Raw genomic sequence first — 15,575 nt, forward strand, 5'->3', positions numbered from 1 at the left:
GGGAATCCTACCCTAATAGCTACAATTAATAAATGCAAAGGATAAATTTGACACAGGAACCTAAATGTGTCTCAAAAGAAATGCAAGAATCTAAATTGAAAAAAAAAAAAAATCTTAGCAAAGGACATAAAATAAGACCCAAAAGCAGAGTAACTTCTTTTCCTAGATATAGGATCTTAAAACTATAAAAAATATCCATCCCAAACTAATGCAGGTTAATTTAATATTGAATTTCTTAGGAATGTTTTTTATCTGTAAGAAGATACCCAACTAAAACAGTGGCTTAAGTAACGAAAACATTTAACTCTCTCACATAAAATATCTGGAGAAAGGAACTACCAGGCCAGTACAGTGGTTCCCCAATCATAAAAACCCAGCCTCCTTCTGTCTTTCTGCCTTCCTTAAGAGTGTTGGGTTGGTTGCTTTACACTATCATGATGGCTGCTCCAACTCCAGGAATCACACTCCAGTTCAAGTCAGGCAAGAAGGGAGAAGGCAATGGTCCTAAATATACCTACCTTTCTTTTTTTTTAATCAAAAAAGCAAATGACTGTCCAGAAATCTCCCAGTAGAGTTCCATTTATGTTGCATTGGACAGAATCACATCATATGATGACCCCTAGAAGCTAGTTAAGCTGAGAAAGCAACACCTCACTCTTCCAGACTTCAAGGGGGTGTGAGGAACGAAGAAGGTTGAGAATGGGTGTTTAGTTAGCCAACCAAGTGATAATATTTACCACAAAATCTAGTCCGAATCGTGTTTTTTCATTCAAACTGTTCTGTTTTCCGAAGTAGAACGTATATTCCAGGAAAGGAACCTTGACCTTGCTCACCACCATATTCCTGGTATCTAACACGCAGTCATCTGCTGGATGATTAATAGCTTTAATGCTAAGTAAAAATATTAAAAATATCTGTTTTTTAAAAGTGGTCATTTCTAAATAATAGAGAACTTAGTGTATCAAAATTCCACCTTTAGTTTTCAATAGTGGGACTAAACACAGAATCATACAATTGGGAAGGTCATCTGGTCTCACCATGTTTCCAGTGTAAGAATTTCAGCCCAAAGGTGGCCTGGCTGCCCATCTCTGGCTTACATACCACAAAAAAGGCATGGTGAGTGCTTACTGTGTGTCAGGGCCTGGGTGTAATGTTCTACATGCATGATCTCATTTCTGTTCACAATGATCCCATGAGGAAAATACTATCATTTCCATTTCACAAAAAAGAAAAATGAGGCAGTCTCAAAACAACACAGCAAGTAAGTGGCAGGGCCTGGATCAGAACCCCAGTCAATCTAACTGCAGATTTCAAGTTCTGAATCACTGAACTTTACCACTTTCAATAGGAACACAGTCTGTTCCACTGCTAAACAGCTACTTGCTAGAATGTTCTTTCACTAAGCTGCATCAACTGGACACACTGTTACTTCTACTCATTATCTTCATTCTGGAGGAAAGCTCAGTAAGCCTGTTCATGCTACTATATCTGATGACCCTTTGAAGGTCTCAGAATCATTTCTGAACACCATGTTATTTTGGCCAACTGCTTTTGGATTAGAGTCTGTTTGCAGGGCTCTCTCTTAAATGTAGCATCCAAAAGGAAATTCAACACCACACATCTGTTTACCAGGGCCATAGACTATTGTAGAGGCTAAAAACAGGCTGCCCCAAGATGGGCCACTTTGGCACAAATGACATACAAGGAGAATTAAATCATAACAATACCATTTCATTGTTTACAACGGAAGAAACATAAGTTTCAAAAAGTGCTGTTTTTCATTGCTCAAATTCCACTCAGTTCTTACACACAAAGGGAGTAGCTATAGGTCATTAAACGTCTAAAGGATTAATTTACTCTGTAAACTCATGGACTCTATGGCTAAGTGTCTGATGGATAAATTACTTGGCCTCTCTGTAAATAATCAATTTTTTTTATTTATACAAGAGTTAGCAATCACAAGACAAAATTGTTTAAAACAAAAAAATCTAGTAAGGAAAAAAGGAACAATTCTCTGTTAATATGAATGCATTTTCTATTGTACTAAATAAACTCATATTCAAGTTATAGCTTAAAATGAGTTATTCTCTTCTGGCTGTTGGTTTGGCTTTTATTGGAGAGTTGCTTTTTTTTAAACATGGAAATGCCAAATGAAACAATAAAAATTTCCAATAACCCTTGGAAAATATGTCACCTATAAGCTAATTTCCTCAAGATATACAAGCTAAAGAAAAAGAAGAGAAGTTCAAAGTATGGTTAACCTCAATTTTTAAAAAATCAAAGTATAAAGAAGGCCCACAGCTGTTTTCAAGAAATGCTCATAAGCAGGACTCTACTGCCCTCTTTTGTATCAAGCATGTAACACAACGCAAGTCCCAAATAGGGCACCTCCCGGGATGAACTGAAAGGAAACGGTTTTCAGGGCTTGTTTTTCCAGATGGATGCTCGACTACCATGGCAGAGGACGACTGCCTAAGTGCCTTCACACATTTGTTGTTTCATATGTGCTTGTTGAATAAATGAATCCGGCTTATTCTGACTTTTCTAAAAAGTTTTTTTATTTGATTATTGCTGAAATTTTAGAGTCATGAGTAAAATAAAGTCATACGTTCAGGATTTTTTTTTTTTAAATGATTCTAACGGATTTGGTGAGTCAAAGGAGCAAAAATACGACAGTTTCCAGTCGTCCTGTGGGCTCTCCAACCCATCCTGCCTTCAAATCCAGTGCTTAAAACCAACAAAGGTGGAACAGAAGTTGGGACTTGAGTGCCCTTCTTTAGCCTGACAGCCACATTGCTTGAAGCAGTCTTTTAATCTGTTTAGTGACCTAAGCACAAATTATCTGGGTCTTCTTAGTTTACCATCAGATTGCACACAGGTTTTCTCTGAGGACACAAACGTCCCATTGTAGCGACCCGATGTCCCAGTGGACGTTAGGGAAGATACCTCCAGCCTCCCTTCAGTTTTCTAATTTGGAAGTCACCGTACCACGCCCCACCACACACATTCCCCAATAGATCTAGAAAGTAGAGGCATAAAGAGGTTCCATTTCCAGTGCAAAAATATACGGAGTTAGCTAGTATCACTATCATTTGTACCCACTCCCCACCTCAGCCAGGCTGTTTTCGTTCGGACTTCTGAGCGACCTCTAACAAAATGCGCTTCAGCCTACACTTTACCTGCGAACGAAGGAGGAGAGTCTCTCAGCGCCAACCTCTGGTTTCAGGATTGCTGAAATTCTTCAGCAGAGTAAGAAGTTATAAACTGCTTTTATAACAATAGAATCAAACATTAAATAGAGAGCCAGATAATATTGCCTTTTCTTTCCAAAAATTTAATTTGTATCTTTTAAATGACAATAGAAGACATTTTCTCAATCATTTACTCAATCCAAAGGAAAAAAGTGAAATACTATGATTACAGAGATGATAGTAGACACTTCCAGCAAGATATATGGCAACAAAATTTTCAGCGAGTTTTATAGGAATCTGGTATAAAATAAAGTTAAATATAACATTTTTAAAACGACAAGATCATTTACCTAACCTGCATTCGTAAGAGACATTTGCACTTCTTGTCTGGCTTAGAAACAAAACAAAATAAAACCCTCATATCACTTTCTTTTATACACAAAAAAATTTACTATATTGGCTAAGCTGCATAAAGTTCATGAGGATAAGTTCTGAAAAAAGCAATAAACACAAAATTAAGGCAAACTTGATGTTGGTATCAGGTAAACAGCACATTTAGAAGGACTTTTGTTAAGAATTTCTGCCTTTAAAGTACTCGAAGCTATTATTTCAGAGGGCACATCTGTACCTGTTGTGACATCTGATCCTAACAGCATTCCTGGAGGAGGAATTGTTACTAAAGAGAAAAACTAAGATGGCTCATTTAAGATCATACAGCTTGATCAGTGGCACAAACACACTTATCAAAGACCCCGGAACACGAAAAAGTTTCCCGTTGGTTGATTCACCTTCCTAACTGCATCAAGATATGATCGAAGCATCAGAACAGAGTGAATTCCCTGAGGTCTGCAAAACAGACTGCAGCCATAATGGGGGATGAGGAAAGTCCGCTCAGGATTTTTCACGTGCTACATGATTTGCAGTGCAAGACTGTGATAAAAAGGGAGGTGGATATAAGAAAAGGGGAGGAATGACCTGAAAGATCATCATATAGCCAAGTTCAACCAAAACCCAGAATAAACCAGAACAAACTGAAAAGATGGTCTTTGTTGGGAAGCAAATATTAAAACCAAAGGGGTAGAGGGACCTAGAAAGGTCCCTAAGAAATTATTCACCTTAATAGTGCAAAATGTTCAGTACACATCCCCATATAAATTAATTCTAAAAGTTCTTTGAGGTAGATAGATGTTAGGAATGAACTGAGTTCATGTTTAACAAAAAGAGAGAAGAAAGAAAAGAGAAAAGAAGAAAGAAAAGAAAAAGGAAAGAAAAAGAAAGGAAAGAGGCACTGAAGAGAGGCCCTATTTTTAATGCTACCTTTAAATAAAAAGCATTGCAGTTAGTACTTGTCAAGATTCCTTTCAGTAAAGTGCTTAAATGCCTGTTGTTTTATTCCTCCATTTAGAGGTTGAGATTAAGTATCTTACAACTAAAGGCCCCAAGCCAAGCCGGGCTTTTAAAAGAAAGCCTACCAAAGCTCCCAGCCAGTTTGTAACTTTTCACAACTCATCCACTTGGACCACCTTGTTTTCCCCTCTTCAGTTTCTCAAGATGGAGCTCAAACTGATTTTCCTGGCAAAATCTTCAGGATTCCCTCAGTCAGAAGTAATGTTCCTACAGCCAAAAGTCCTGCTACACTTAAGCCTTGCTGTCACTGTGTTATATCAGTTTGCACACTTGTCTCCCCACCGGACTACAAGCTCCTGAAAAGGCACACAAAGATAAACCCTGCTTCTTCGTTTCTGAATCTTTAGGAGCTAGTATCCTGTGGGTACTCATTAATCAAGAGCCCATCTGACTTGATCTCTCAAAATGCACATTTTATATAAGGTGAACAAATTGGAGGTTTGCAGTTCTTCACATGAAACTCAATATATCCTGCAAAACCTGTTTTTATTCCTTTCCCTCTTCCTCTCAGGGAAAATCAGTCTACCAGGGCAAATACCCAAGTTCCAACCTTAGTCCCTCTTTCTGACCCCATTTTTTTAGTATTGCATTTCCTTCATTAAAATATCCTTGTGCACTTCCAAGTAAAACTAAGTCACAAGAATAGCAACAAAACATATGGTTCTTCGTGATGTAAAAACAAATTTTTCTCATCACCAGGTCACGGAAAAATAAACACATTCTTACGCTTGAACATTAACAATGTTCTTAACAATGAATTTGAGAATCTGAACTTGCACTTGAAAGCTCTCCACGAAAGGAAACATTACGAACTGAATGAAGGAAAATAGCTATTCATAGGGACATATTTTTGTACTTGCTTTGCTCCAATTTCTGCTACATAGATCGCTCCAGTCTTCCCACTGACATCTAAGAGATGAGGTAAGACTTGATCTGCTAGTTGGATTGTGCCGATCACAGAACAGTTGCCAATGCTCCCCACTGGGGGCGCTGCCGCCAGTAAGAGCCTGCTAAGGTTCAGCTGGGCTACAATCGCGAACTTTCCATCAGGAGTAAATCTAAAGAGAAAGACATTTTACAGAACAAACGTAGGCAAAATCAATATAAATGCTGACTTTCTCAACATTTTTATCCCCTACGGTGCTAAGCAACCACAGACACCTCTACTTGCCGAACGATGCTTTCGAGGAGAATTTAAAATGTGTCTCAGTCTGTTGATGAGGGAACAGACTTGTGATGGCACACAGAGCCAAAGATCAGCTTCAACAAACAAGAATAATAATATGGGAGCCCCACACAAAATGAAACTAATGGAGAGTCGGTGCTAGGCTGACACCACAGACTCAGGATTCCTATTTACATTCTGTGTTTAAAAATGCATCACACGTATCTCGAGGGTGAAGGCTGTAGGAGGTCCAGCATATGTTATCTCTGAGACCTGGATCGCACAGGGCAGCACGGGGAATTTAACTGCTTTCATTCTCCATTGGATTTAAAATACCATTATGTGTTCTCTGCATACTTGGTTCCACCCCCTTTCCACCTGCTGAAAACTAATACTACTTTAAACTTTCAACTAGCTTTTCAGAGGAATTCACATAAACCAAATAAAGCAAGCGTTGTTTTTTCTTTCAAGATTTTATTTAAATTGTAGTTAGTTAACATATAGTGTAGTATTTAATTCCCGGGGGAGAACTTAATGATCCATCACTTGCATATAACACCTAGTGCTCAGCACAAGTGTCCTCCTTAACGCCCATCAACCATTTAGCCCATCCCCCCCCCCACCTAATTAAACAAGCATTTTAAAAGAAAAAGAAAAAATTACCTGACTGAAGAAGGTCCCTCTTCTGTGAAACAATTATTCCACGCTCCTAACCACTCCCCAGTGTCTTTATCAAATACTTGAATTCTTTTATTTCCTCGGTCAGCAACCCACACCTGAGAACCCAAAAAAGTTTCTTGGAAAAGATCCACATCATAATGAGAAAGAAAACAGAAGGGGAGAGGGGAGGGATGAATGTTCATTTCCATTAGTTTCACATACACCACCTCATTTAGTACCTAGGGGACCCCAATCTTCAGACAGGAAATTATAGTTCCGAAGTGAGCTTGTAATAAGGAGGAGAGCCACTTGTGGTCACCTGTCCTAATCCACAGCCCACACTTAATGCTCGTCTGCTCTACTGAACATCTGAATAACTAAAAACACTGGAGTGTTCTGTTGTGACGCAGAGGATTAGCACAGCACCGAGAAGCAGCAGAATTCATGCACTCCTCCAAAAGGCATTCTCTGTCCCGCTGAGTTCTGCCAACTGTCAGTTCCTGGGTTAGGTCAGAAGACAAAGACAAGCAGCCTAGTCCCCCAGGCGCTCAGGCTAGGGGCGAGCCAGGCATTCATTCCTGTTGCATATCACTGAACATCTACCTGCTATTTACCGAGGAATGTCCACAGTGCCAAACCACAGAAAGAGGATGCTTAGAAGATCTTAGTAGCATCTCAAGAATGACAGGAGGCCAACAACAGCTTTAATTTAGTTTTGCTATAGGCTGGAATGAGTTATTCAGTAAACTGTTGTGGTAAGACAAGAAAGCCGCTTCACTCTAAATGCCGTTTCATGTACTCTAGCTGATGGATGCAACCTCTGCCAAACATACAGGGAAATGATTTGATGACATGAGGCTAGGGCTGGAGACAGGTATGGAAGAATGGACTGGAAGTGTGGGCCAGCCCCGCTGACCTCTACCTCCTCCTTTCCGGATCTTTGGACTTCTTGGGTTTGAGGATTCAGGGACTATTTCTTCAGGGTAACCCTGACTATGTACCTGTCGATGCCTATGAGTTTTAGTAGCCCCTAAATTCATTTACAGTAGGAAACAAATAAAGACTCATTGTATCACTTTAGAAAGTCTGTTGATTCCTAAGTAAGGTGATTTCTCAAGATCTTTTCCTGATTCATGATTCTTTAGTAAGGATGGGTTTCCTTAAAGATTTTGGTATTACTGCCTTTGACGAGTGACCAAGGAAGAAATATAGTTTAGACCCTAGTATTGGATATTTTAGATTGTTGGCATTATCTTTCCTACTGAACAAATCTTGATTATGAGAAATCTTGTTTAAGAAACAATAGCGGGGGGGTGGGGGGGCGCCTGGGTGGCTTAGTCGTTAAGAGTCTGCCTTCGGCTCAGGGCGTGGTCCCGGCATTCCAGGATCGAGCCCCACATCAGGCTCCTCCGCTAGGAGCCTGCTTCTTCCTCTCCCACTCCCCCTGCTTGTGTTCCCTCTCTCGCTGGCTGTCTCTATCTCTGTCAAATAAATAAATAAAATCTTTAAAAAAAAAAAGAAAAGAAAAGAAAAGAAACAATAGCAGGGGCGCCTGGGTAGCTCATTTGGTTAAGCCCCCGACTTGAGATTTCGGCTCAGGTCATGATCCACAGGGTTGTGGGTCAAACCCAGGATCCCAGGATTGGGCTCCACACTCAGCAGGGAGTCTGCTTGAGATTCTCTCTCTCCCTCTCCCTCTGTCCCTTCCCCAACTCGCACATGTGTGTGCTCGCTCTCTCTCTCTCAAATAAATAAAAAAATCTTAAAAAACAAAACAGCAGCAAGTTCAGCTCTGGAGCTAACTGACTTTTCATATAGGGCTGGGGTGATGACTAAACGAATTAATCATGTAAAATGCTCTGAATGGTGTTGACTGTTGTTAAAACACAAGTGTGCAGAAATGAACACTCTCATTTTTCATCATCGAGTAATGCCAGAGTATCCCCATCAACTGTTCTCAAAAGGGCACTTATCACTATGGAGAATTCACCTGGGTCTAGGCCTTCCCTGCTCAGAAACTTGATCTTATTCTTATTCCATGAAGGAAGTAGTTAATCGGGCTCAGGAGGGTAATGTGTTGAAAACCAGAATTCCAACTTTTTAGCTCCCCATTTACAGACAAAATTCACAGGTTCAGTTATCTTCCTATCTACAATGGGAAATACTTGAAGATTTCACTAAAAATTCTCACTTTGTCTACATAGGAAGCCAAATCAAAATCAAAAGGTTGCTTGCTGAACACAGAATCAGAAGAAGAAATGAATTAACTTTCTAAGGGTACGGAGTCAAGATAGTCTGATGCATCCATGTGCAACAGGACATTTAGTCACTGAACAGTTACTCATAGGATGACTACTATGTGCCAGGCCCCAAGATATAAAGCAAAAAAGAGTCAGTATATGCCCTCATACCGCCTCCGCTCTGTTAAGGTAGACGACTGATTATATTATAGTGTGAGAATTACTATAACGGGGAAGTATAGGCTACTATGGGAAAACAGAAGGAGAAACTAATAGAAAACATTTTGGGTGGGGGTTTGGTCATAGGAAAGTAACCCCAAAGAAGTGATATGTATGCTTAAAGGTGTATAAAAGCAAAAGAGGTGGTAGTGGATAGGGTGGGGAAAAAAGAAATGGGCTGAAGTGTGTCAGTTAAAGTTTTCTGTTCCCCAGAGTGGAGCTAGTGAGAACAAAGTTGCCTGGGTGGCTCTCATTTTCAAGCTTCCAAGCTTAATCTCTCCCACCTCCCTTTTGATCAACATATTCTAGAATTAATTTAATTCTAAAATCAAAAATATATTCAAACACTCCCAGTAGTTTTCTTAGTAGGAGGGCAACTCTTTCTTTTTTCAGGTAACTTATGCTCTAGTCCATTATTTGTTCCTTCTACCTTTAAGTGACAACCGCAAATCTATTTTGTTCATTTCTAAATATTTGGGGAACTCTTCATTACAGGACCTGAACAATTATAAGAGTATATGGGTTAGCCATCCCCAGAAGAATTGCCCAGATACATCCAGATACACATAACCACAAACATTCATATATATTCGGATGTCCAGACACACATGTGCACCAAGATCCGTATATATAGAGGCCCATACACCTACACACACACACACACACACACACACACACACACACACACTCAGACACACACACTCAGACACACAGTTCCATACACAATGAGAGGGTATTTTTACCCGACCAGATGAATCAACAGTAACACTGTGAGGTATGTTGAACTTAGCAGGCCCTGTCCCACGTTCTCCATGCAGCCAAAGCATCATGAAATCTGAAAATGGCAAACATAGTTGGTCAGAGCAACATATAGAATACCTTATACATTTGCATGTTATATCTTATATCTTAAGCTGAAAATAAACTATTCAGTTATACCCCCAACTGATTATGCTTTCTTAGCTTTCTGTGTATATACCAGTTTGCCTAATTATTATGCTTTACCAAAAAAAAAAAAAAAAAATCCTTCTGTTTCAAGCAATTAATTGACTTCTTTACTATCTCCACTTGAGTTTTTCATCATTCAAAACCATTGTGTGTGATTCATGTGACTGTCTTCCTTCCCAACTATTCTGTTATTTGGTATTACAATTCCTGTGAGTTTAAAAATTCACATTATGTTTTTATAGTCTGTCTCCCTTATTACCCCTGTTGTAGGCCAAATTGTACCTCTACCCCAAAAGATATACCCAAGTCACAGGAACTCCTGTACCTGTGAATGGGACTTTATTGGTCATAGACTTTTGCAGACATATGAAGTTAGGGATCTTGTGCTGAGATAGACCCCAAATTTAGGTGGACCCTAAATCCAATGACTAGTATTCTTGTAAAGAGAAAGGAGAGGGATATTTGACACAGAGACACACAGAAAAGGCGGCGATCTGAAGACAGGGGCAGAGACTAGAGATATCCTGCCATAAGCCAAAGAATGTGTAGAACCATGGCAAGCTGGAAGAGGCAAAGAGGGATTCTCTCCTAGTGCCATTAGAAGGAGCAGGGCCAGCCCTATAGATTTCAGACTTCTGGATTCCAAAACTATGAGAATAAATTTCCGTTTAAGCTATTCAGTTTGTGGCAATTTTTTATAGTAGCCACAAGAAACCAATATACCTGTATTCAATCTGTCTCCTGAGTTTCATTGTTTGTTTCATAGAATTTTTTTGATTCTTGCTTTATCCACATTCACCTCCCTTTAACCACCAGCAACCAAACTTAGTTGCTGGGTAAGAAGCTGACTACATAAGTTCACGCAGGAGTGTATGCTCTGCCCACATGACAGAGCTTACTGTAAATACTTCCTGATACAGTATTGTGTATTATAAAAACTCTACTTCTATAACAAAAAAACTCAGACATTTTAAAGGCAAAATTATGGCTTCAAAATTCTTAGATAAGCCTTCAAAAACATCCCAAATCTTATTTTTTCCTCTTCCAAAATTACATCCTAAGACCTCTTCCTCGAAGACTTGCTAATTACCTGCAGACCTTGTGTGATAGAGCCTTGTGAATGTTCCTCCCATCCCTCCTCTCCTTCCACAAAAACCAGTTTAGTTCAAGAACCACTTGCTTTATGAATGCTTGCCCTACTTCTTTAGTCAACAGTAATTTCTCCTTCTCCTAATCTTATTTCACGTTAACAATCAATACCATAGAGTAGCATTTAGCGGTTTCATCTGAAATTGACCTGCACCTACAATACTACTGGACACAGAGCAATATATATAGTGAAACTTTAGCTGATCAATCAAACTGAAGGGTATCTCAGCTCTAGGATGCCAGGTTTCTAACATTCTCTTTCTTAATTGGATAGGATAAACACATTTCTTGAGCCCACTATAAATTCCCAAACTGCCTCCAGTCGAAGGAAACACCTAGCTTTTGAAGAATAAGTATATTATCAGAATTATTTATTATTGGCCATCCAACACATTCCACTCGTGCCCTTTACACACAGCTTCATATATAATACAATATACAACGGTTGTAGGGCACCTGGGTGGCTCAGTCAGTTAGGTGTCCAACTACATTTTGGCTCAGGTCATGCTCTCAAGGGTCACGATGGAGCCCTGTGTTGGGCTCCTCGCTGGGCGTGGAGCCTGCTGAAGATTCTCCCTCTCCCCTTGCCCCCCACACCTCCCCATCTCTCTCTCTCTTAAAAAAAAACATACACACACACACACACTAGTTATAATATTATACCAAGTATCAAACAAATTAAACACATCCAACTTATTAAACAGCATTCTTACGATACCATGCAAGCCATGTACCTTGGGACAATTTGATCAATCTGTTATTTAATCCTCCATCTCCATCCACAATGTAAATATCTCCTGTGTCGTCTACATATAATTCTGCAGGGTTATCAAACTGCAGGGGATTCAAACCAGTGCCTTTTTTGCCTGGGGTACCCAAGACTTGAACAAGATCACCAAAGGAATTGTATTTTTTAATAGTATGACCATAGGATCCTATAAAGATAAACATGCACACGTCACAAATATAACCACTATCCAAACGTTCATGTTTTTCAAGTAAGCAGAGAGCAAGAATTTAACAGAATTAGACAGTAATGATAAGTTAATAGGCTCAGACAATTAAATGCTGTATTTCACAAGCAATAAAGCTTCTTTAGTTACAACCAAATCTGTCATGAATTAAAATTCAGGTACTCCAAAATAAGTGTATTCTAAATTCAAATAAGTAAAACCAAAACAACTGGCTCAGAAAGTTCATGATGATAAACTATAGGTACATCATTTTTTTTTTTTAATCAAAAGTACGACAGTACGACCTTGAATAAACATTCCTTGTAAAAAGAAATTGAGAAGGAACTGGAAAAGGAACTCATGTTTGAAAAATCATTATTTCAATCATGGACAGATCTCAAATTTTAGTAGGTCAACAGAAAAGTTTACTATAATACATATTTTTTTAAAACTATACTTTCTTATAGTAGAAACAAGTTCAAGACTCAACCCACTTTTTTCCTAAGAAGAGAATAAACCTTTCCAAATCACTAATATCTTATTTTCTCACTTATATCAAGACATCTTTGAGCTAAAATTATCTTACAAGCAAAAATATAAAGTATGGTATTAATAATTAGGGAAAAACCATAATGTCGTTAACAGGAATCAACTTGAAGGCATACCAAGACCAAAGTAACTGGTAGGCATGCAAAAGATAAATTGGATACACTGAACTCACTGGAAATAAAGTGAATCAACTTGCATTAGAATTCTATCTTAAAAAACGTATTTATTGTTACACCTGATTTGAATGCTTGAGGCAGTTTGTAGCAATAAGAGAACAAAATATTGTTAAAGAAAGCAACCTTCAAAGTTTCTAAAGAGTTGGCAAAAGACATAGAACACCAGTATATAACACTGTTTTGTTTTTAAGGCTCATTTACAGCCATATTTTTTATTAAAGGCAATGTATTTCTTCAAAAAATGGGAAGGAATATAAAAAGTGTCTTCAGGTCTGTGCATGAAAAAAAACCCTTCAATGGAAAGAATGAAGAGGTCATGTGTATTCTTTTTATTTCTGGGAATCAGTGAAGTATTTTATAAAAAACGATCACATGAATGGAATAAATTAAAAAGTAAAGGCCTTTAACAGCGAGTGCTGGGAAAAAAAAGAAGTCAAAATAGTCATATTTCATTATAGCATTACAAGGAACTCAGAGGTAATCTCGATTTTTTTGTTTAACTGGAATTTTATCATCCAAAATACATCTTGAAAGAAATGAATCGGCTGCGGCTCAGAAATCTTTTGGGTTCTGAGAACAAATGGTAATGGCACTTCCACCAAAAACTGAGTTCATTAATTCCAAAATGGTATCTGAATTAGCCAGAAACGAAGAAACAGGATGTCCTTCAAGCCATGAATGTAACCGGGCCAAAGAATACTAGAAAGACCGTCTTTATGACCCCCTTCATTCCTGAGATCCTGAGTAATGCCCGGTTATCTCTGGTACTGCCTTAAGCAACAAGAACATGAGAACAGCTATCTCTGAAAACATCCAGAGCTATAAATCCAGCTGTGCCTACTTTAAATTGCAACACCTTCTACTAAAAGCACTTGGTGGAAGGAAGATTTCAGACATGCTGCAGTAGGATTTCAGAAACATTAACACCAGCAGTTTCTGCAAATCTTGCATTTTGGGCAACAAAGAAGTTCTGGTTTCTTAGCACAATTTCTTTTGTAAGAGAACTGGTAAAGAAAAATAAGACAAGGACTCCGTTCATTAACTTTCAGAGATTGCTATGTTTTGGGCTTCATAGAAGAGGTTTAGAATTTTAACCTGGGAAGGGCACCTGATGCTTTAACAAACTATAGAAATGATCCCTGAAAGTATTGTCTCACAACTGATGCTTTAAAGAGGTAAAATCCCTTGACAAGTTAAAGGAAAAACCGTAATAATTATAGCCTCCTTGTTAAATATCTTGACTCTACAGAAGTACAATATAGAGGTTTTTAGAAACAAGTGATTTCAGAAATCATTAAAATTACAATTAGATTTAGCAACTCTTGATTTTAAAGCGTACAAGCAAGAACATGGGAAAAAATATGGTTTCTAGTAAGATAATTTAATAGATATTACTACACATACCACTTCCTACATCCGTGATCCAGACAGACTGTTCATGTAGTGTACTGGCTGCAAATATACCATGAGGTGTGTCAACTGTATAATTCCAGGATCGTAGGAAATATCCATCCTCTGTGAACACTAATACCTTTGGGATGTTATCCCCTCTCTGAAGGTATATAAAAATAACTGCTTAGATAGGATCAGTTTTTAGAAAGTAATCTTTATTTTGGTAGAGAGAAACAAAAATTAAAGGTTAATCAAGAAATTTAATGTTTAAAAAACGGGCTTCAAAACTTATTAATATCTACAACATTCATAAAACCAACGTATTTACTTAAAACCAACTCAAAAAAACAAACTTCACTATTAGCATAATATAAACATATATGGTTACTTAGCACAGCAAAACAAGAAGAAATTGTTTCCTTTGTGTTCATAATTTTTTTTTTAAATCCCCATTTTACTAACCTGGGCTATGTAAACCAATCCGCTGAGGGAGTCGATCGCAACACAAAATGTTGCTCCAGTAAAGTATTCTGAATGCTTAGGCCAACCCACATCCAGCCGATAAGGAATTTCCTTGGTTCTCCAGGAAATTTGAAAAGCAAATTTCCTTAAAACCTTTTAAAAAAAAATCAGAAGATTAAGTTTACTCTCTACGTTAAGGGGGAAAAAAGGCTTATTTTTAAGCATGCCTTGACAGCTGACATAGAGGTGTTCAGACTGCTGGACAGAAATGATTCGGAAGAAATGGGTTTGTAAGTCTAAAGACCAAAGCGATCACAATACAAATCTGCAAATTGTTTGAAGATGTAGTGGGATCTGGGGAAAGAAAGAAAACAGGACAATGGCGATGTATCATATATAAACTTTTAAACACCAAGAGACAAAGGACGAAGGCAGTTCCGCTCCCGGTGCAGCTTTTGAAGACAAGCTCGTGCAGGAGCCAGGGCCCGCCACCTCCATCCCACGACAGCGGCCTCGCCTCTCAACAGTGCTATCCACACACCCGACAGACATTTCTTCACTGCTCAACTCACCGGGGAGCCACAAAAACGCGAATGCAAAACCAGTAATGTAAGAAAGAAGCCAGCGCCGGCCAGGCAGACCCAGAATCTCGCCATGATCAAACGATAGGGTCCGCAGGCGGCTGGTGGCCACCAGACAGCTCCACGCGGTTCGTCGCTGTACACGGCGTCGGCCCCACCTCGGAGCCGAAGCTCCTCTCTCCGGTTCCCTCTCTCTGGATGTGCGGGTCTTGAAAACCAGACCCGGGCGCACGAAAATCAGAACTCAGGTAGCGGTTTCCGGGAGCGTTCCCAGGTCGACGCCCCCAGGTCACGTGCCTCGGGCTGACCCACTGACCACCCCTTTTTGCCCCTGGGGGCGGTCCACGCGGCGGACTTCTCCAGTTCGCCAAACATAAGGGCATCCGTTGATATGCCTTAACCACTCGCCTATCGTTGTTTTAAAAATTCAGATTGAAAAATCAGAAGAAAGCACACTCAAACTCAAGACATAGAGATGTGATC

The 15,575-nt window shown here is 39.1% G+C and overlaps 1 protein-coding gene across 1 annotated transcript; it reads right to left on the bottom strand.

The window, feature by feature from the left end:
* Positions 1–519: 519 nt before the first annotated feature.
* Positions 520–15,390, bottom strand: NHLRC3 (NHL repeat containing 3). Its single transcript, XM_045796912.2, has 7 exons — positions 15,084–15,390; positions 14,512–14,664; positions 14,062–14,209; positions 11,714–11,914; positions 9,626–9,717; positions 6,427–6,539; positions 520–5,656 (listed from the first exon to the last, which is right to left on the bottom strand). The coding sequence occupies exons 1-7, from the start codon at positions 15,165–15,167 to the stop codon at positions 5,404–5,406; spliced, it is 1,044 nt and encodes a 347-aa protein (XP_045652868.2). The 5' UTR covers positions 15,168–15,390; the 3' UTR covers positions 520–5,403.
* Positions 15,391–15,575: the final 185 nt, after the last annotated feature.

This window comes from Ursus americanus, chromosome 10 (genome assembly GCF_024610735.1).
Source record: "Ursus americanus isolate L20-20 chromosome 10, mUrsAme1.1.p, whole genome shotgun sequence".
In the NCBI taxonomy this organism is placed as follows: domain Eukaryota; kingdom Metazoa; phylum Chordata; class Mammalia; order Carnivora; family Ursidae; genus Ursus; species Ursus americanus.